This window comes from Ascaphus truei, chromosome 2, assembly GCF_040206685.1.
Source record: "Ascaphus truei isolate aAscTru1 chromosome 2, aAscTru1.hap1, whole genome shotgun sequence".
Taxonomy (NCBI): domain Eukaryota; kingdom Metazoa; phylum Chordata; class Amphibia; order Anura; family Ascaphidae; genus Ascaphus; species Ascaphus truei.
In genome coordinates, this window is record NC_134484.1 from 400,215,108 (window position 1) to 400,236,278 (window position 21,171).

The following is a 21,171-nucleotide window of genomic DNA, read 5'->3' on the forward strand; positions in this document are numbered from 1 at the left end:
TCCAGGATTTGAGGGGTCCTGGGTTGTTCAGCTGGGTGGAGGTTCTACACACCCCCTCTCGTCAGCTCTATGAGTCCCCCCTCTCTTTTACACACTCCCACCTATCCACATCCGTCTCTCACTCTACCTTTCATTCTCTTTCTCCCCCCCTCTTTCCCCCCTCACCCTGTTTTCCTTCCCCCTCTCTCTCTCATTCTTTCCCACACCGGCCCTCTCCCCTCCTCATTCCCACCCTCATTTGTCCTCAACTTCACTCCCCCCCCCCTCTCCCACTTCTCTCTTTCACTCCCCAGCTCTCTCTTCCACACCCTCTCTATCTCACTCTCCCTCTGCTTCTTTTTCACTCTTACCCCCTCTCTCCCTTTTTCCCCCTCTGCTCTCTGCCTCCCCCCCCCCCAGGCTCTACCTGAGGAGCTGGGTCCATCTGGGCCCTACCCAGAGCCGGAGGGGGACCCACCAAGGCAGCCGATACAGGAAGTTATCCCAACTTCAGGCAGGGCCTAACTTCCAGTTTGGGACTCCGAGGCAGGCTCCCCCCTGCCGCTGTGCCTCAGACAGATGTCCTGCTGTCTCCTCCTGTCGGCGGGCCTGATGATGTAAATCTATATAAACTGCAGACAGATAAAATATGGTTTCTACTGTTACAGAAAATTGCAAACTGGTCCTGCCTGTTTACCAAGATCATCATTTGATAATGTAACTACAATTATCATTGATTTCACTTAGAGGTGGAAAAAACACAGTTGACAGGAAGCAACTATTTCGGTTTCAATTAATATACCTCCTCTGAAATTGTGTTTAATCAAATTCTCCTTACCTTTACAAGGACTGAAATATACTTTGAAGAAGAGTCAAATGTTACATACATTAAGGGATAAGCATTCTGTTATGTGTAACAATTGGGTTGAAAAATAAGACGTTTAAAAAAAATCTCTATAGCTGGTTCTCACGCCTTTTCACAAGGTCTTGAGACGTTCAGCTTTTCTGGATAACCAATGAACATGTCATTCTTATTAGTGCATTCACATGCTTACATGTATATTGGTTATTTCTGAAACCTATTATAAGATTGTGTGTTCATTATGACAGATTTGAGGGGCCCTGAAAGATAATAGGATATTGCAAGGTGGAATTTTGTTCATCCAGGGGCATGTACACAGCCCAAATTACACTAATATTAGCCTACAATGTTTTTATCAATACCAGCTGTAAGAAAAACAATGCTTAGAATAGGGTGAAACAAATTACTAACAATACATTGCATGTTTCTTCGGTTTTGCCAAGTAAGTCAAAAAGGGCTGCTGGTACAATGTAACATTGCATGAAAAAGCTAAGGATATATACAATGTTTCACAAAGGAATGTTATCAATTTCAAAATTAACTCATTGAAAATCATTGTGGCAAACACAAACTGGAGAGGATAGCCTATAACTGCAATAAAACATTTCAGCAATGTACATGTAATTGTAAATTATGAAGTAAATATAAATGTCCCTATTTGATCCATGCCAGTATTGTAACACTTAAGTGCAGTAATTGGAGCATTACAATGTACAGCAGTAGTGCTTATGTATGTTTCTATCACGTGGATGTCGTCATCCCATTTGTAATGAACCCGCGATCACTATTCTTTAGTGTTTTCAACTTCGGTGGATGCGTTTTCCCTCTTTGCTTTTAGTTGCAGTTGCTCTTGTTCCTTCTTTCTAAGCCTTTCTTTTTGCTTCTCAATTTTTCCTTGCGCTTTTCGGACTTTCTCCACTGTCAATTTCATATCTTTCATTTTTTTTTTAATGGTCGCTCTGTCCTGGGTATTCACACCAAGCGCCTATGGAGAAGCAAAATGAGTTGATTTTCTATGTAGATTATCCCAGACATTAACTTGTGCAGTGTCTGAGCTGTGTATCAGCCTGCTGCTACATAGACAAATGACCCTCAAACAACCCCCAAATGACCCTCACTCTGCATTGCCCCTTTGCAAGTGGCAAATAAAGTGCATAATGCAGGAGGATACTGTAACTACTGTAGCATTACACAAGAAAGCTGGAAGGCCATTTATAGTATCCAAACATGTATATTTGGAATAGGTTGAAGCAAAGTTGAATATTTCTGTCCCATCAGTGCTTGGGTTAGTAAAATATAAATGTTCAATGAATAACAAAGAAGTAGGGAAGCCTACTGAAGGTGTAAAAGATTGTGTGTCCTACTCACCTGAGTGACCCATCTCCTTTACTGTCTTATTTAAAAATGGGCAATAGCATAAGGTAAGTGCTCAGCCCTCTTACTGATGAGAGGAGAGAGAGAGAGAGAGAGAGAGAGAGAGACATGCGTGCGCATCCCACTGGACCAGTGCATGCAGCAGCGACCAGGACCTGACAGTGCAGAGGGAAGCAGGCAGACAGAAGCTACTACAGAGAGAGATTAGGGAGCCCAGCTGTGCAGGAATTACACCAGGTTGGAGTGGGTGAGCTAACCCACAAAGGATATAAACTGCAGTTATATTGCCATCACAGTTTGATCTTTGTGAAGTACCAGGCCTGCAACACACACACAGTTTATGAGCTCCAACGATTGTGCTAGCACACCAGGATCTACAGGCCAGTACCCCATGATTGGGAGGCGGGTCAGAGATAAAAGTTATTATTTGTTTGCGCAGCGCTGGGTAGTTCTGAGGTGGTAGTAATTGTGTTTTGTATTATATATGTTCCTTTTATTTATAAAACTGATACGTAAACTGCTGTGGTGTCCCCCTTATTACTGATACCACTCAAGAGTGAGGTGTTGCTATAGTAAACGGATTCAGGCCCCCACCTCATATACTGAGGTAAGGCCAAATAAAGAGGGGTTACACTCTTAAAGAGGACTAGTTTACATTTAGAAATATGAGATTAAGTGATTTGGAATATGCAAAGCAGTAGTTTGTATATGGATCATTTTTAATTTATGAAAAACAACTAATATATATTGATTAGGACACATGTTAAATCAGATGGTGTTCTCAAGCATATGTAAACATCTGAAAATGACCACCAGAGGATTACTTGACCATATGTTCAGGACTGACAAATACTGTTATATTCATGGCTTTCATGCTCAAATCTCTTCTAATTTTCCCAGCCCAAAATTAAATAAGGATATAAAACTACCAGAACTATATTTTGATTATTGCTTAGGATAAGCAACAGACTACATACTAGTGTAATGTAGAGAGAGAACAATAATGTCCAAGGTCAGTGCTGTAGAGCCTACGTGAGACGGTATATTCTGTTACAATAGTAATAATCCAAATCTTGATAGTAGATCATGCACAGAATATTATTACAGACACTACCAGAGGCCGGTTCATGAATGATATACTCCGCAACAGCCTCCACTTAGGGGTACAAGGTACTAAGTGCTGGGGGAAGTGTGGGGAAACCCACAATGTCCCTACAATGTACAATGTCTCTTTGATAAAGTGCTATTTGCACAAAACACGTCATAGGCTTTGTGTCCCGTTTACTGCTCAATGCTGCGATCCCAATAAATTATTTTTTTAAACCCTTTTTGCTGTCTTTGCCCGTTCCTACAGTGCACTGCTTTCCTCCTCACCTGGGCAGATATTTCTCTACATACTATTGTATACGTTTACTGAAATATTCTATATTTTCTGTAACAAAAATGTAAAAATATCAACCACTGATATTCCCCAACAACACTGACTGTCACGTAACTTAACTGCATAATTTATGTTGCATACTTTTAGGGTCTGTAGTGTGTATTAATATGGTGATCTTCTATTACCTTAAACTTCGTTCCATCCAACTGAAGTAGTTGTTCACCATTAATATTTTGGGCAGAGAATTCTGAAACATATTGGTCCAGGTTCAGGCTCACTAACCAGTGGGTAACTTGCTGCGTGTTCCATTCGAGAATCTTACGATTTTGCCATTGGTTGTGTTTGGGAGATTGCCCATCATCAAGAATCTGAAACAAAAATATTCATAATGTTTTACAGGCCATCATAAAAGCTATATAAATATACTGTATAAAATAGAAGAAAGCAGTGAGAGGAATCCATGTCAGTTCATTAAAACTGATGTGCAATATTTTACTACAGATGATGTAAAAACATAATTTTATCCTCTGGATTACAAAAGCACCACGTATCGAGAGGACACGTCACAAACCTTAATCCACAGGGATTCAGTAACACCAATAGTGCTCAATTGTTTAGGATTACCATATATATATACATAGATATTAATACAATACATATCTTAATACATGCCCTTAAATAAGTATGTCAGTGCTATCCAGATTGATTTAGTAACATAATTATTTTAAGGATAGCCCAGTGGGGTTACTGGGGGGCATCTTGACCCACCCACTCTACTACCCCCTGGGCTTTGATTGGTTGCGTATGGGTATTGAGGTAGAATACCTGCCGCTTAGTTGCAAGGCAGAGATTTTTGCAGGCTTTTGGAGGGCACGTTTAAATGGGGATCTTACTGTATGTTGGGGTCCTCAGCATTTTGGAGATGGTACGGAAATGGAACCAGTCCAAATATTGATTGAACTAAATCCACAACATGAAAATCACAACAGTAGATAATATCCACAATAATCTGAATGTGAAAAAAAGCTTCTGAGATTTTCAAAAGAATGCAAAAAAAAAGTGCATAGTTCCATATATTAAATTCAAGGTTGGATACACCACATGGACTGTCAAATTTTCTATTTGATATGGTCTTATGATCATTATTTATATATATATATATATATATATATATATATATATATATATATATATATATATAGATATACATATATATCTATATATATATATTTAATCAATGGTACCTTTTTTGATGTCTATAAGTTATATCCCTGTTAATATGGTCCTATGGGTGGCATATGTGCTGTTCATGGCACCTATATAGAGGCCTTCAGGTTTGATATGTATACTAGTGGGACAAGAATTTAGACATTTGTCTTATTTATACATTTCAATTATCGCATTTTTTTGTTGTTTTAAAAAAAAAAATCCAGAATCATTGCTTTTTAAATACTTGTATAAATCTTCTCAAGGCAAGAGTCTTAGATTGATACATTTATATGAACGTTCAGATGGATGCATTGCATGTACTGTTATATTTTAATTTGATGTGGTCTTGTGACCAATGGGTGTATTATGCAAAGCACTCATATAGATGTCTCTAGTTCTCTTCTTTAATATTTCATATTCAATATATAACCCCTGCTCCTTTATAAGTTGAATATTTTTGATGGAGTCCAGTTTTTATCTTATTTCATTCTTCTGCGCAGCGACACAAATGATATACTCAGACTCGTATGATAATTCCCTTTAGTCTTTAGGAAGGCTATGGGCTGTGTACAGTATATGGACATTTCAATACAAATTGATATAGATTGGGGTTCTTTTCTAAGGTAATTGTTATTGGTCATTTGCCATCCTTTATATACAGTATGTTCATATTTACATAACTTTTTGTATACTTCTTGTGCTGTGTGGGATTTGGGTGTGTTTATTGGCGTTTTTAAATATTTTAAATATTTCTTTAGGTGCAACATCATCGGGCTATTCTTTTCTAGTTAACCCTTGAATTGATCACACACAGTTTACCTATGTTCTTCCCAGGGGTCTATTCTATCTGACTCAGGTTGCTTTAAATGCTGACTGACTATTAGGTGTAATACATGTGCTCACAATTATTAGAAGCCCCATGATGACTTGTGCAGAAAGTGCTGAAGGAGTTCCAGTCCAGGCTTTGGCTGGAACCCGCACTTATCTGGCTGCTATGGACATTTTGGTTACTGGCAGCCTGCTATATTGGCTGCACCTGTTCCAGGGCTTAAACAGCAGCTAGTGACTTCCAGCCCCGGCCTGAGCATTGTATATGTTTCCCTGTGTTCCTGGCCACCTTGGGTTCTAGTTACTGAGTCTTCCTTGTTTGTGAGCATTCCCTGTTCTGGAGGCTAGCCTGTTGCTGAGCCTTCCTTGTTTGTGAGCCTTCCCTGTTCTGGAGGCTAGCCTGTTGCTGAGTCTTCCTTGTTTGTGAGCATTCCCTGTTCTGGAGGCTAGCCTGCTGCTGAGTCTTCCTTGTTTGTGAGCATTCCCTGTTCTGGGGCCTAGCCTGTTGCTGTTGCTAGCCTGTTCATTTGGAATCCATGTTGCTGACCCCGGACCGTGACCCCGACCTCGCTGCCTGCCTTGACCTTTTGCCTGTTGCCTGGACTTTGCACCACTGCCGCCAGCCCTGACGTCCTGCCTGCTTACCGACTGTGGACCTCTGTCTTTTTCATGTGTTGAATACATCATTTTATTGCATCTTGGATTTCCAGCACATCTCATTATTCAGCTGTGCACCGCCATTTACCTGTTCTTACAGTATATCTTTGAAGATGGTACAAGTTGTCTGTACTGACTCACCCTGTTAAGGACAGTGCATCTTTACCATATATAGATTATGTATTTTACAATATATATACTATATATATTATTATCATCAGCAGCCATTGTCGATCCACTGCTGGATCGAGGCCTACCCAGTGATCTTCCGGATACTGCAGTTGCAACCCTCTCTTCTCCACGTTGCTCCACCATATTTTCTGATTTCATCTTATCATCTTACTTTTGGTCTTTTCATTTCCCATGGAGTCCAGTCGAGTACCACCTTTGCCCAACGATTGTCATGTTAATTTCTTCAATCTTGTGATGATGTCAGAGACTATTGTTTGCTCTCAAACTCATTCATTGTTTTTCCTGTCTCTTCAGGTAATACCCAGCGTACTTCTCTCCATACTTTTTGAGTTGTCTGAAGCTTCTGAATTGTCTTCGCATTTAGGGTCCAAGTTTCACATCCACATGGGAACACAGGCATAATACACAGGTTGAAAACAAAGATGGGCTATGTCCAGGGTCTACTACAGCCAATTAATTAGTATCTATAAAAATATTGTAAGTAATTGAAAGTAGACTGACTGGTCTGTACATCTTGAGGCCTTATTTGTCTCCTTTCTTGTGGATGAGGATTACTATGGCATTTCTCCATTGTTCTGGAATTCTCCTGTTCTTCAAGCAGTGTGTCCAGAGTTTTGCAAGGATTTTCTCTACTTCAACAGCTTCTTTCAAGATTTCAGTTGTACAGTAATAACATCTTCTCTGGGGGTGGCTTCCCATTCATCACATATTTTATTGCCTTTGCCGCTTCTTCTGGGAGGACGAATGGTGCATCATTGGTGGTTTCTTCTCACGCTTGCTTTGCTGGATTTTGCCCTGTGTTATCTGTGTTCAATTTCATTTAGAAGTCCTCACCTTCTTTAGGATCAGTGCACAGTCTTTTATAGTTCACATTATCTTGTTTCAGTAGTTTTCTGGAGTTTCTTGATGTTGATTGTTTTGTCTTCCTTTTAATCAGTTTTCTTATTTCCATCTTCGCATTTAGCTGTAATATACAGCCAACAATCGGTGATCACTCCTTGTGTCAAAACAGTTAAGGACTGTGCTGTCTTCAATCATGTCTTTCTTGATAGCTAAGATATAGTCAATTTCATTCTTTATTCCATTGGGTCCATTTTCTATTTTAATTCTTCTTGACAATCTGTTGCGGCAATGTTGAGGCATTTACTGTGAGACTGCCCCAGAATTTCCCAGGCAAGAGTTCTAATACTCGTGGCTGCATCTGTACCAATCTGTCCCCATGTTTATTACTGTTGCTGTAACCATACTAACCAATTGATGCTTCATCCTTCTGCTGGGCACCAATCTTTGCATTCAAAGCTCCACTAATTACCTTGAGGTGACGATTTCCTTTGTTGTTAAGTTGGTTGATTTGATGATAGAAGTCTTACACTTCATTTTCTGTGTGACTTGAAATTGGGGCATATAGTACACTTGAATTATTTGAAGCCTATATCTTTTTGTCAACTGAATGACTATTCATGCTGCTCTTTCCGATTTTTCAAATTCCACTACTATATGTTGTTTCTCCCTCTCTTGTTGACGATGAAGCCCACTCCACTGGTTCTTCCATTTTCTGTACTCTATAATATAATATTTATTGGTTTAGGGAAGTACCTTTTGGTCCTATTGGACCTCAGGAAACGGGCGTGAGGATAGGGTCTTTACCCTGAATTGTTGCCCCCTATTGTTCCTCTTCTCTCTCCCCCCCCCCTGCACCCACATTCCTCTTGTGGTTTCCCTTGTCTAAACCCCCTTCCCCTGTGGTGTTCCCCTGCACCGTTTTATTTAGGGTCATGTTTTGTGCTTTTTTTTCCACTCACATGTTTGACATTGTTCCATTTTTCTATATCTTGTGCTTCTACAATTCAATCTTCTATTTGGCATATCCCCACGTTTGGTATTTCTCAAGTCAGTGAGTGCTGGAACATCCTATTGTGTTTCTGTTTATAATTGTGGAGGAATTAGGGTCCTCCTTGTTCCCTTGGCACCCTGCATTTAGTCTCTAACATTTATTTGAGTGCTGTCTATCCCATCTGTTTTTATAATATGTGTAACAGAGTATGTCCCATAGTACCTCTCTTTCCCCATAGTATGTCTGTTATGTATATAGCTGCAGGCAGTAACAGGTTGATCCTTTGATGGACAGGAGTGTGGTGATGACTCATGGCCTTTGTGCAGCCTATCAGGATAGGTACAGTCCATGGGCCCACCCCTGCTTCCCGTGGAAGAGGTAGAGCTGCAATTTAGTCAGTCCTGCTTTGGAGTTTGGAGTAAGCAGATGGGATGTGTCTCTCCCATTGCGAGGATGAGCGGGCCCACCCTCAGGCGTAGGCCTGAGGGACCATCTGACTCAACATCCCAAACTATCGGGGTGGCACCATCCAGATAGGGCTGGAACCTGGAAAGGCACCGCTGTATGTAAAGCTGATGCAGTGGCTGCTACTCAATAAAGTCCCTTGTTCACTCCCCTCCTGTCTGAGTATCAGTCATTAGGCAGGAGGGATAAAGTATGCAGTGAATGGGACTGACATCCATACACCATGGAGCCCATCAAAGCTGGATGCGCACAGTACCAGCTCAGAAAAAGAAGATCAAAAGCCTGTCCTGGTCTCAATGTAATGCAGATCGCTCCCAGTCTCCTGAACCAACAAGTAAAGCACCACAGATCATGTAGCAGCATGTAGATCTCCCAGGTAGGGAAGGTGGGGGGTGGGACAGTGTTACATATGTATCGGCTTTTCAGCTCAATGAAGCCTTCATATTTTGTTTGCAGTGCTGCTTTCCTGGAGAGGGTCTGGCAGTTATATTTAGCCAGATTGAGATTTGGATGACAGCCTTTGTTTAACCTTGGGGGATTCATTGCACGTTGTACCTTCATGCCTTCTTCTTGAACGCTGTCAAGACAGATATAAGCCGGCCTCCAGATAATGAGGGCGTTGCTTTTTGGTGTATTCCATATTTGGGAGGGTTAAGGCCTTACTTGCCATGCCAGCCTCATTTGTATGTTGGCAAGTACCTTTACCCCTTTAGCTGGGTAAGTTGTTCAAGCTTTCATAGTACGGTTCAACCTACCAGCATAACTATACATCTTCTTGAACACCCATATACACTGTATTGCCACTTTGAGGTGTCTGATTAAGACTTTGCCAGTGGTGGGTAATAGGCAGGATGGAGTCTTCAGTTCTCAATATGCGATTTAATAGGGTAGGAGAGTTGCTTTGAGGTTGCAACTGATGCTATTCCGCACTTGGTGTGATGCTTTGGTCTTAAACAAAACCGCCATGGCTTGTTTTTGCTGGAATTATCGGGGTAGTATTATTATCATTATTCTTATTGTTGCATGTATATGCCAACGATTAGTAATAGCTGGTAACGATTGGTTGAGTTAGGAGCTGTGGCTTCGCTAACCTAACGTAGAATATGTAGGAAAGAGGGTAAGAGTCCAACCTGTGTGGAGGAAACCTGTGATTTAACACTAAAATAGAGGATAGAAAGGTAGGATCCCTCCACAAAGGACTGTAACTGGCCAGCAAATGTATACCTGCATCGGTGGGCAGGCCAGGGAGGGTTTTGCATAGCACCGGCATAGGGCACTATTTGACAAAGACAAGAGCCCTGTAGGAAAGGGCAGCACAGTGTGGCACGTAAGTCTTTGCCTTGGGAAAAAGAGGGGAGGACACACAGTGCTAACTGACAAATCTTTTCACAAGTGTCCTGCTGGAGGATGCACCGGCACTGGCAGAAAAGCCATTAAGCTCTTAAGTGCAGGGCGGTGGGAGGAGCAGAGCAGAGTAAGGCAGGAGGGAAGAAAGCAGAAATGCTCGATGGGACACCGGGGGATCGGCATGATAAGGGAATGGCCATGGATGGAAGTGAGGGAAACACTGCAATGGTGTTGGAGTGAAAAGGCCGGGGCAGGTATAGCAGGCAGCATGCTGAACCAAGGAAGCATACAGTAAGGCAATATGGTCAAAAAAAGTGTTCCATATAAACCAGACTTGGGGAGAGCAAAGCAAATGATCTTGAGCTGACGCATGGTATACTGTGGCAAGCATAACAAATGAGGCTGATTTATAAAAATACTGAAATACTGGGGCTTCAGAGATAGCTTAGGTCAGGGGTGGCCAACCTGACTGGGAGTTGGAGCCAGAATTTTCTGCCTCATTGTCAAAGGGCCACAAGAAAGAAAAGAAATTCAAATGAATACCTGTATAAACTAACACAGAGCTGTCAGGAACAGCGTTCTCTGCGCTCCCCACACAGAGCACTCTCTTCTCACAGGGAGCCCCTGGACACACAACTCAACCCTACCTTACCGGTCTCCGCGGCTCCCCGCCCCTGCCGCCGTCGCGGGATCACTCCCCTCGGCGATTCCTCTGCTCAGCGCCGGGCGCACCCACGTCCTCCCACGCGCACACCTGCACCCTCCTCTGGCGCGGTACACGCGCGTACACGCGTTACGGAGCACGCTCATTCTGCACACTCTTCTTCCTTTCCCCCGGACCTCAGGCTCCGCCTCCGCAAGGGCATACTCGGGTTACCAACAAGACTCACCTGGCTTGTTATGCCTGCACCAATCTGCAGTGTCTCCCTGTAGCTCATCCTGTCCCGCCTCCGTTCCTAATTGGATCTCCCTGCTTTATCTAGCTCCTCTCTGCTCTCAGTCTTTGCTCGACATAGTCTCTGCATGGAAGTACTCCTGGACTCTCTTAGTGTTTTCTCAGGTTCTGACGCGGTTTGTACGACTACCACACCTGGCTCTCGATCTCGGCACTCCTTGGACAACGCACACTCTGGTTACCCCTTGAACACGGCTTGGACTACAACCTACCTCCACTCTCCTCTCCCTGACCTCGGCAAGGCATTCTTCACTCTATCTCTTCAACTGGTATCGGCAAGTATTGTCTACATTTCTACACCTGGCCTGGCAACACTTTATACCACACTCCGGACACGCTCCCTTTGCTGTGGGTGCGTGTATTACCACTTCCCCCTTCAGCTCACGGGACGGGTCTGGTCTGTGGGCAGCACCGGCGTAACAAGAGTATAACCTGGCCGTGTTAGTGTATAGTGCCTTCATTTTATGCTTCGTGTCAGTATGTAGTGCATTCAGGTTATACTCTGCATCAGTGTGTAGTGCCGTCTGGCTACATACTCTTTGTCAGTGTGCAGTGCCATATAATCTTTATAACCTGACAGAGTACGAGGGGGAGGGGGACACACACATGGGGAGATGGGTAAGAGAGCGGGTGACATGGGAAGATGGGGGACAAACGGGGATTGGCGTAGTTGGGCGGAACGGGGGGACAAGCGGATACAAAGAAAAACATATGGAAAATGATACTTGTAAAACCAATGTGCTTTTTGTGCATCCTGATATATTGTACCAAAATACCACACAAGGGAGACATTAAAATAGTTAGGAGGTTGTATAGTAAGCAGCTCACCTCATCATCTATCATATCCAAGCTCTGGTCACGTAGCATCAAAGAAAGGGGAGAAAAGAGTATTTTAGATAACAGATAACTGGGCATTTCTAAAAAATAATAAGGCAAATAAGATGAAAAGTTATTGAGCAAAGTTAATGGGAGTCATGAATTAGTCAATTACAATTCTATTCACTCCATTGCATGTTGTTTTATTAAATATTTTTTTCAGCTAAATCCCCATTCAAATGTATATCACAAAATAGTCCAGATTTACCAAATCTGGTGCAAAGTGCTTTAGATCCGTCTCTCTGTTTTGCAAAGCATTTACTGCACCCTGACTATATGTGACTTCATGGGAAAATGTGAAAGAAAGTGTTATTATAATTATAAATAGTATTGTAACAATAAGATACGATTCTGCAATGTACTGTATGTAATAGGTAATACATGCTAGTCCATGTATGATATTTTAACTTGATCTCAAGTGAGGAAATAAGTAACATTTAGCTTAGCTTTAGTAAGCGTTGCACAGCAATGTGTCGCAATCACTACAGTGCTTAATATGTAAAATCAATGCTTTACATATTAATGTTCATTGTTACTCACTGTATGAAAGATACATAGAGCCAGGGTTTGAATATAACCATACAATCATACAAATTTATTTTAGATTTGATCTGAATTTCTATACAGTACAAAACATGGCATGTACAGTACAAAACATGTTCAAAGTGACAACATATAACCTTCCCCTTACTTCTCTTTTAGCAATAATCCTTTTGATATGTGAATAATGTGTTTTTAGTGCTCTCTTGTTTACCGGAATGTGTATTTCCTGCTTCTCACGTGCCACTGTTTCACTAATGTACTGTGTGCCCTCCGCCTCCATATTTATGAGTAAAATGTAACACAATCGGGGGAAGAAAAATGTAGAGATAATTAATTTCTTAACCAAAATGCCTGGAACTCAATACTAATGTACAGAAATGCATTTAAAACTGTTAGGATCCTACCTCGTCTGATGACAGCACTAAAGAATGGGAATGCTCTGCTATCTTCGGTTCTGCAACAAGGCCACTCATGTCTGCTGAACTTGTACTGCTGGGGCTGAAGTCATCACTCAGTGGGAAGTTCTACAAACAGAATTCCAACATACCTGCATCACCATCTATTTGCATAAAAGACCATATAGGCTGAGATAGCACGCTTCATTTAGAACAGGAGTGGCCAACTCCAGTTCTGAAAGGCCAGGTCAGGTTTTAAGGACACCCCTGCTTCAGCACAGGTGGCTCAGTCAAAATGAGACAAGGAGCCAAGACTCACTTATAATTTTATTACCTTTACACAAACATCTGCACTTATATATTATCTTTTGTTGATTTTCTCCCATGCTCTCCCCTGGATTGTGAGAAGAATTTGAGCCACTAATTGAACACCTGTGCTGAAGCAGGGATATCCTTAAAACCTGACCTGTTGATGGTCCTTCAGGACTGGAGTTGGCCACTCCTGTGATAGACAGTCAGCACGTACTATAAGAATTGGTCCCTTTTTTTTGTAACTCACTATGTTTCAGGTTAAGCTGTTATTTGACCAAGAGATGATTACGGTATGTAAATGAACATTGAGACAAATTGGGGGGATTGCCATAGCTCCGATGACTAGTATCGGAGCTTGATCAGCGTTAACTGCCAGTGACTTGAATGGCAGTTACCGCTAACCGTGGTCCGTTATCAGAGCTTTTTTAACCCCCCTTCCCATAGTTCGTTCAACAGCTGTCACGTTGCATCTGAACAAGAGACCGGTGTGCTCACCAAAGCTCATGCACTGTACACACATATAATCTGGTGCACTAAAAGCCTTACAAAGAATCTTGTTTTCCCCAGGATCTACACAAACTGTGTTCATCCAAGCCTGGCAATTGATGCAATAATAATAAATATACTAATGAGCCCAAAAAATTGCCCATGTAATAGATCTATTTGACAGCTTCAGACAGATAAGAAGTAAAGTGCTACAACTGCAATGCAAAGACGGAGCACATGATGTGTGGACAGGTATGAATGCTGGGGAAGACAAACCATACATTTGACTGCATACTTCTATATGTTTAACAGGTTTAAACGCTGTTGGGATTTACTTAACCACGTCATTGCGGAAGGGGCTTCCACCAATGAAGGCGTTAAAGTAGTTAGTAAATATTTTCCTAAGTGGTGTTACTCCATAAGACACCTGCAGCTCATTCACCACAATAAGCCAGAAGGTGCCTTATGGACTAGCATTATTTCATAAACATTGCCCTAAATATCTTGTTAAAATATGGATTTGAAAATTGTAAATAAAGCAAATCCCATAAAACTAATAAAAATACAATTCTTACCTGCAGTAAGGGGTCACCAGGATCAGGACTATCCGAGTAGGCCCCTGGTTCAGCAGATATTTAAATCCAGGTCACAGCAACATTCCTCCTATTTATAGGTTTCCCCCAAAACGCTGGTATAAGGGAGTTGAGTATTTGCTGAACCAGGCCATGCACATAGATTTCTGTTATTGATTAGCAAGTCATTTAACTAGTAGATGCCACAAATGCAAACAGAACCACAGCATGTATGTAATCTCTTGAGTGTTTGGGTTATGTAGAGAAATTAAGTTTTTTTTTTTTACATAATTCCAACTTTCATTCAAACAATAATATTATTTTTTTCTTTTGTGCTGTCCGTTGGTCATGAATTAAAGGCCCTAGCTCAGAGAGACCTAAGAGAAAGTTACGCTATCAATTTTGTGCTGTAGCAGTTATCACAGTTTACTCTTCCTCCAACTTGGGGTTTATTAGTAAGGTAAAAGGGAGAAGAACCAGAAAAACAAAAGACAGATGCAGCATGTGACATTGTCCCCTCCAGATAACACAACATATTTAGTTAAAACACAGAATATCACAGAGCTTCCATAGGGTTCAATGGCAGTGTTGGTACAGAATATCACCACATATCCCTCCATAACTCACCAGAGGGAGCAATGAAACCTGTTACATCTGTATTATACATACCTGATTACAGATGTTTCATTACAAACACAGCTGCTTATTAGAACTATGTACACTAAGCTCAACAATTTGTAATATTGTAATTATAGCACAATGTAAACAGTAATTAACTAGAATAAAATAATTCATAGGGGGCTCATTATTTCACATTTGCGTACCATTGAGACTACATTAATGACATGCAGTACTCGTGAGCAAAGCCATTCTAATATCTCACTAGAACTGCACTTGGTATGAGCCAAAATATTTACAATGCCCAAATTCTTATTGTTGTAACTTTCAGATCTTCACCCTTTTTTATTTTGTAGATTATAAAATGCAGAAAATGACCGACCAAAATCACTGCATTTACAATGTGCAGTACAAAAAATGCATTTGCATCTTAGAAATGTTATATTTTCGAAGTGTCACATTTTTTGTGTGTTTGCATACAGTGCAATTGCAAAGGGTCTTTGCTTATTTTGTCAGGCAAATTAGGAATATTTCCCGAGCAGAAAAGTGTATCACAGCTAAAAATCATCCAAATGATCACAACAACATATTCAGATATAGATAGAAACAAAATACCATACCAAACGATTTGAAAAGCGATATGCTGGTGGCCACAAAAAGAAACGCTGTCAGAAAGAAAACAGCACACAGGTGAAATGGGTTAGACAGGGAATGCAGGTTATGAAAGTGTGAGACAAACGTAACAGTGAAAGACAAGTGCATCAATGAAAGACAAGTGGAGATCTTAGTCATTTCAGGCCAAAGAAAAGGAGATGCATGTACAATAGAGAAGTCACAACTTTTTAACGAGCCAGATACATCTATGGTCATAATATGTCCTGGGCTAAAAATGAAACATAGTGTTTCTTTACTTTATGAGATTAATAAAGACTGTGATACTACTGTAGTTCTCTGAGCAGTGAAGCACTCAACCCTCCTTTGATGCCTGGGTATGGAACCTTCCTTTTAACGCCTCCTCCTTGCGTGTGTACTGTATGCTGTAGTTGCTGTGAACTGTATGTGGGGGAGAAGATAACCTGGGGAGAACTTTTTTTTTTTTAAATCAGAAGCCACTGTAGCTTTGGGAGAAATTGGCCAACCCGGGATTGAAACAGGGGACTTTCTCCTTTGGATTTGGTTGAAAATGTACTCCAAATTTCCCGCTGTCTCTGATATTTTGTTTTTCCCTACCAGGGCACATTTAATAAGTCATTTCAGATAACTCCTTGTGCAACAATTACCAGTTCTATGCTATTGCTGTCCATACCAAATGACTACAAATCACTGGTGTAATAAAGATCCAGGCTGATGTTTTGTTCATAACGCTATTTTCTTACACTCCCTGGTGGGAATGCTAAACCTAAACTACATAACTGAGTTGCCAAGTGTGCATGCTTTATTATTGCATCATGTGTGTTTGCAAACTGCTACCATTCCAACGTTTCTTATTTTTATAATTGGTTTATATATTGAATGCTTTTCACTTCCTTTATGCCAGTAGCAAGGTTTCCCCCCTTTCAATTTAAAGGTTACAATATTGTGTTATATCGTATGCTCAATAACTGTCACATAAAATTTAAATATTTGTTCACGTTGATATTCAATTGACCTAATAAAACAATGGAGTATATTCTATTGCTAATAACAACCTCGCAAATGTCTCCCGTGCTTACAGCAGGTTTACAAAGCATTGCAGGGCCAGAGATTACTACTGCAGGACACGGGGGGACCACACCAGCTGTATACAAACTACAGTGAAGGTTAACTATGTCCGTGGAAAAAGCAAACGATTTACAATTTTGCAACTGATATAACTGGCCTTTTCAGTTGGAAATAGTCACAGATACTGTTGTTTCTTCTGATGAAATGAATATATATATATATATGTAGAGGTATCAGTACCGTGTTAGCCGAGCTTCAATAATCAAAAAATAAATAGATGATACCGTTCTGTGGCTAACGAAATGCTTTTATTTGTGCGAGCTTTCGAGATACACTGATCTCTTCTTCCGGCGATGTTACAATGAATGAAGCAAGGATTACTTAAAAACAGTGTCTCTTGGAATGTTATCTGTGCTGGTCCTTCCCCCGGTGTGGATGAGATTTGACACCCTTTGACACCTCCAGCCATAAATCTCATCCACACCGGGGGAAGGACCAGCACAGATAACATTCCAAGAGACACTGTTTTTAAGTTTACCTTTTGCTTCATTCATTTTAACATCGCCGGAAGAAGAGATCAGTGTATCTCGAAAGCTCGCACAAATAAAAGCATTTCGTTAGCCACAGAACGGTATCATCTATTTATTTTTTGATTATATATATATATATCTTATCATCAACTATATGTTGTAAAAAAATCCTTTTGTTTGAAGGCCTTATCATGTACATCAGGGGTGGCCAACTTCTGTTGTCAAGTGCCACTAACAGGTCAGGTTTTAAGGATATCCCTGCTTCAGCACAGGTGGCTGTATATGTCAGTCAATGACTGAGCCACTGATTGAGCCACCTGTGCTGCAGCTGGGATATCCTTAAAACCTGACCTGTTGGCCCTTGAGGATTTGGAGTTGGAAAAGCCCTGATGTACATGCTCCCATTAGTATGTACAATGATATTGTCTTGTGCTGGTCTCTGGAAAGGTTTCTGTGTCTGTCTAGCATCCTTTGAAAAGCATAGACAAGAGGCTGTCAGCTGTTTGAATCAAGTGAATGTCAACTGCACTGGAATTGTAGGGTTGCCAGGTGTCCAGTATCGAACTGGACTCTCCTGTATTTAGACACTCTGCCCAGTAACAAATTAGAGGTACTGTAATACTAGACATGTATGCATATACCAGTATTACCTGTCTGGACATGTGACCTGACCGGCTTGGGGGGCCGCGGGATTTGCCTGAGCAGGGAGAGAGCAGGGCTGTTACTAGGGGGCTGGGCAGCTTCCTCCATCCTGATTGCCTGCTGCTGGGTAAAGCAAGCAATCAGGAGGAGGCATCAAGAGCCTGGAGGTGGGGTCAAGGAGAGGAGGAAACAGCATGGAGCGGTGAGAGGTGCATGTGTGTGTGTCCCGAGCACATCGCACCTTTCACCATTGTGTCCAGTATTGTTGGAGAAGCCACCTGGCAACCCTAACTGGGAAAGCTGTATCAGCTGTGCTACTATGGTACCAAAAGCATCTTTCATTACATTCCCATTTATTTCTGTCTTAAGAGAATACCAGGCATGAAAAAAAGGAATAGTAACGCTACTTTTATTCCCTAAGAATTAATATAATATGGGACTCATTTAAGGGCATCTACATAAACTGGACAGTAAAAAACAAAATGTATATTGTCACGCTTAACTCTCTTGCTGCTATCGAGACCGACAATACATTGCAAACCACTCAACAATAAAGGGTTCTGCTCTATGTGAAATGTTTTTCTAGCTATTTAAGACTACAAGATTAATAATAATATAATTTATTGGTGCATTTAAAATGTTACCTACCACTCTTTAACACTAAAAACAGCATACTGTATCAAATTAAACATATATATATATATATATATATATATATACACATACACACTTATTAGAAATAAAAAATAAAAGGCAAGAAATAGTAATTTACAGAAAAGTATTTTATTGAATTGCAGGAGGATTTGGAGCTTTGAACAGGCTGAGTGAAAATACAATGTTGCTAGAAGACACATTATGACCCTTTCACCTGAAAGGACTGGAAGATGTGTTCTAGCGGGGAACATGACTTATGGAATAACACTGCTTAGCAAATACAGATGTAGCAGGCGGTCTTGCATGTGCCAGCGGGTGCAGTTATGCATTAGCCCTGCCCCTTTTTCACTCGTGTCTAATGCAAAGACAATAGTGCCTGCTGCCGCTGGCGGGTTGGGTGTGTCCCGCGATAGCGGGAACAATAATGTCTGCTACATCTGTATGTACATTAGTTTCAGCTTCTATAGCAAGCCACCATCACCACGATTATGGAAAATACATAGATATCTTGTTACAATTTGGATTCACTCTCCTGACGTCTTGTTTAACCCAGGTTGATATTTTCTTACTTTACACAATTACAAGATTTTACAACTTTCACAGCAGTCGGGGTTTGGAAAACTGCTGTGCAACCCAGGTGCAAACTCCATCCAATATCAAAGTAAATTATACTATTTACTCGTAAACAAAACAAATGTACAGTGCAAATATCATTCTTTCACAATTGGTACATTTAAAAATCCCAGGATTGCTCTACCTTTGCCCCCTTTTTAACTGGACTGAGGTTTTCAGATGATCGATCAGTAGAGATGGCAGGAGAAGGAAGGTTGCTGGAAGAATTCGAGCCCTTGTCGCTATCTCCAAGCCACGGGTGTGATGAACAAGGAATGGCTGATGAGATCTCCCCTAATGATGTGCTACTAGCTGTGCTTTCTATTGTGTCTCTGGAAGTCCTGTTTCACAGAAGGGAGTTACAGCCTGCATTAGATTATAGATGCAAGTAACACATCATGGTATAATAATAGTAGTGATTATATTGGCCCTTTAGTCAAGTACTCATATGTCAACAGCAATGATTTGAAATGTTGTATGTTTAATATTAAAGCATTCAGGTTATTATATTCTTAAATACCTTCTAGAAACAATATCTATCTACACTGGCGACACACTTTATTCGAGCTTGGCTAGTCCCACGAATTCGGGTATACCCGGGTGTATTGAGGTTTGTGACTGTTTTCTGCCCGAGTGCATTGGGTTATTTTCCAGGCAGGGATTGAAGCATTTATTCCCCCTGGCTGCAATACTGCACAGTATATATATATATACTGCATTACAATTCATGAATTTATGCCATCTGGTAGACAAACGAAGCATTGCAGCCTATTAAATCCTAATCATTATCATTTAACAGATCAGCCGCCCGTCAGCCAGGCATGAACCCAGGCTGGGAAGGCAAACGCAACGGGGCTTGTCAGAGGTGAGGAGCGGCGCATTCCAGGTATCTGCCAGGTACATACTGGGTATTTGCTCGAATAAAGTGTGTCGGTGCAGTATATGTCCAAAAAAAAGCAGGCACACCAAATGGTACAATAAAATAACTCTTGGAAAAAGGCTCCGTCGAGAAGCCAAAACGTTGAGCTAGTAAAGACACCTTTATTATACCATTTGGTGCGCCTGCTTTTTTTGACCCTTCTACATAGTACAGTTTAATATGTTAGCAGAAACACCCGCTCCAATATTTTGGATTATTACTGTTATTGTGTTCCCTGATGCCTTTACTATGTATGTACTGTATGTATGTATATATATATATCTTTTTTTCTAGAAGATTTTAAGAGTATTTTATATATATATATATATATATATATATATATATATATATATATATATATATATAAAGCATATCAGGATAAAGTATTGCTGCTTTAGATTCAAATAGCATAGCAATAGCCTTCCTGTGTGTGACTTCAGTACAGGGGTTTATGCAGCCTTTGGGAGTTCTAAGGATGAAACCTGAGGTTCTTTCTAATGTTGGTCTATAGCTGGACAATCTTAGTGGCTTCAGATATAGGCTATTTTTACTTCTGGCATAGAAAGTTACCTTACAACTGTGGGGCTGGGTGGTATTTTATGACATAGAACCATTAAGTAAGTAAGGGTCATTATCTATCTTGCTTTTCACATTCTAAGAGTATAAACAAGAAAATAAAGATAATTGTAGGTAATCTAAATAATGTACATCCAAATACTGTATGCCAGAGAAAGATATTATGCACTGTGAAGTTAAAGCTGACATTAGCATTGCTGCACATGTATTACACTTAACTTAATATCACAACAGTTCCAATTAGTAAATATCTTAGTCACACTCCAAATTTTCTCTTTCTACCACTATAGACATATTGGCAATTACACATCCTTCCTATTGAAGAAAGAAAGCATGTAATGATGAGAGGCACTGGTATCCCTGATATTGTGACAGGCTGTCATACAGTGTAATGTAATAAGCTGTAACCTTATGTCCCCTATTCAATATGCTGTGAAGCAGCTACCCAGTGACAGTGAAGAGTGCAGCTACATTCAAATGGGACAAAAATCTTCTCCAGCATTGGGAAGTGGTATTGCAGCATATTGAGTAAGGGCCAAAATCGTGTAAAATCTGTGATATGTTTTGATGTAATCCGCAAGCATTAATATTAATTGATATGATTTAAAAATATATTTTTTCATACAATGCAATACGTTGAGATATAAGTGAC

At 40.7% G+C, this 21,171-nt stretch overlaps 1 protein-coding gene across 7 annotated transcripts in view; it reads right to left on the reverse strand.

The window, feature by feature from the left end:
• Positions 1-377: 377 nt before the first annotated feature.
• The window catches only part of PPP1R9A (protein phosphatase 1 regulatory subunit 9A), a 255,370-nt gene continuing 234,576 nt past the window's right edge, over positions 378-21,171 (reverse strand). For 3 of the 7 annotated variants that reach the window (XM_075587306.1, XM_075587302.1, XM_075587304.1), the window contains 6 exons: positions 19,170-19,365; positions 15,506-15,550; positions 12,907-13,026; positions 11,912-11,935; positions 3,782-3,964; positions 378-1,826 (listed from right to left, as the gene is read on the reverse strand). In XM_075587306.1, the coding sequence (XP_075443421.1) occupies positions 1,626-1,826; positions 3,782-3,964; positions 11,912-11,935; positions 12,907-13,026; positions 15,506-15,550; positions 19,170-19,365 (769 nt within the window). In that variant the 3' untranslated portion in view covers positions 378-1,625. Of the gene's footprint in view, positions 1,827-3,781; positions 3,965-11,911; positions 11,936-12,906; positions 13,027-15,505; positions 15,551-18,509; positions 19,391-21,171 lie in introns of those variants that run through there. The other 4 variants (XM_075587305.1, XM_075587308.1, XM_075587307.1 and 1 more) reach the window with 4 other exon arrangements.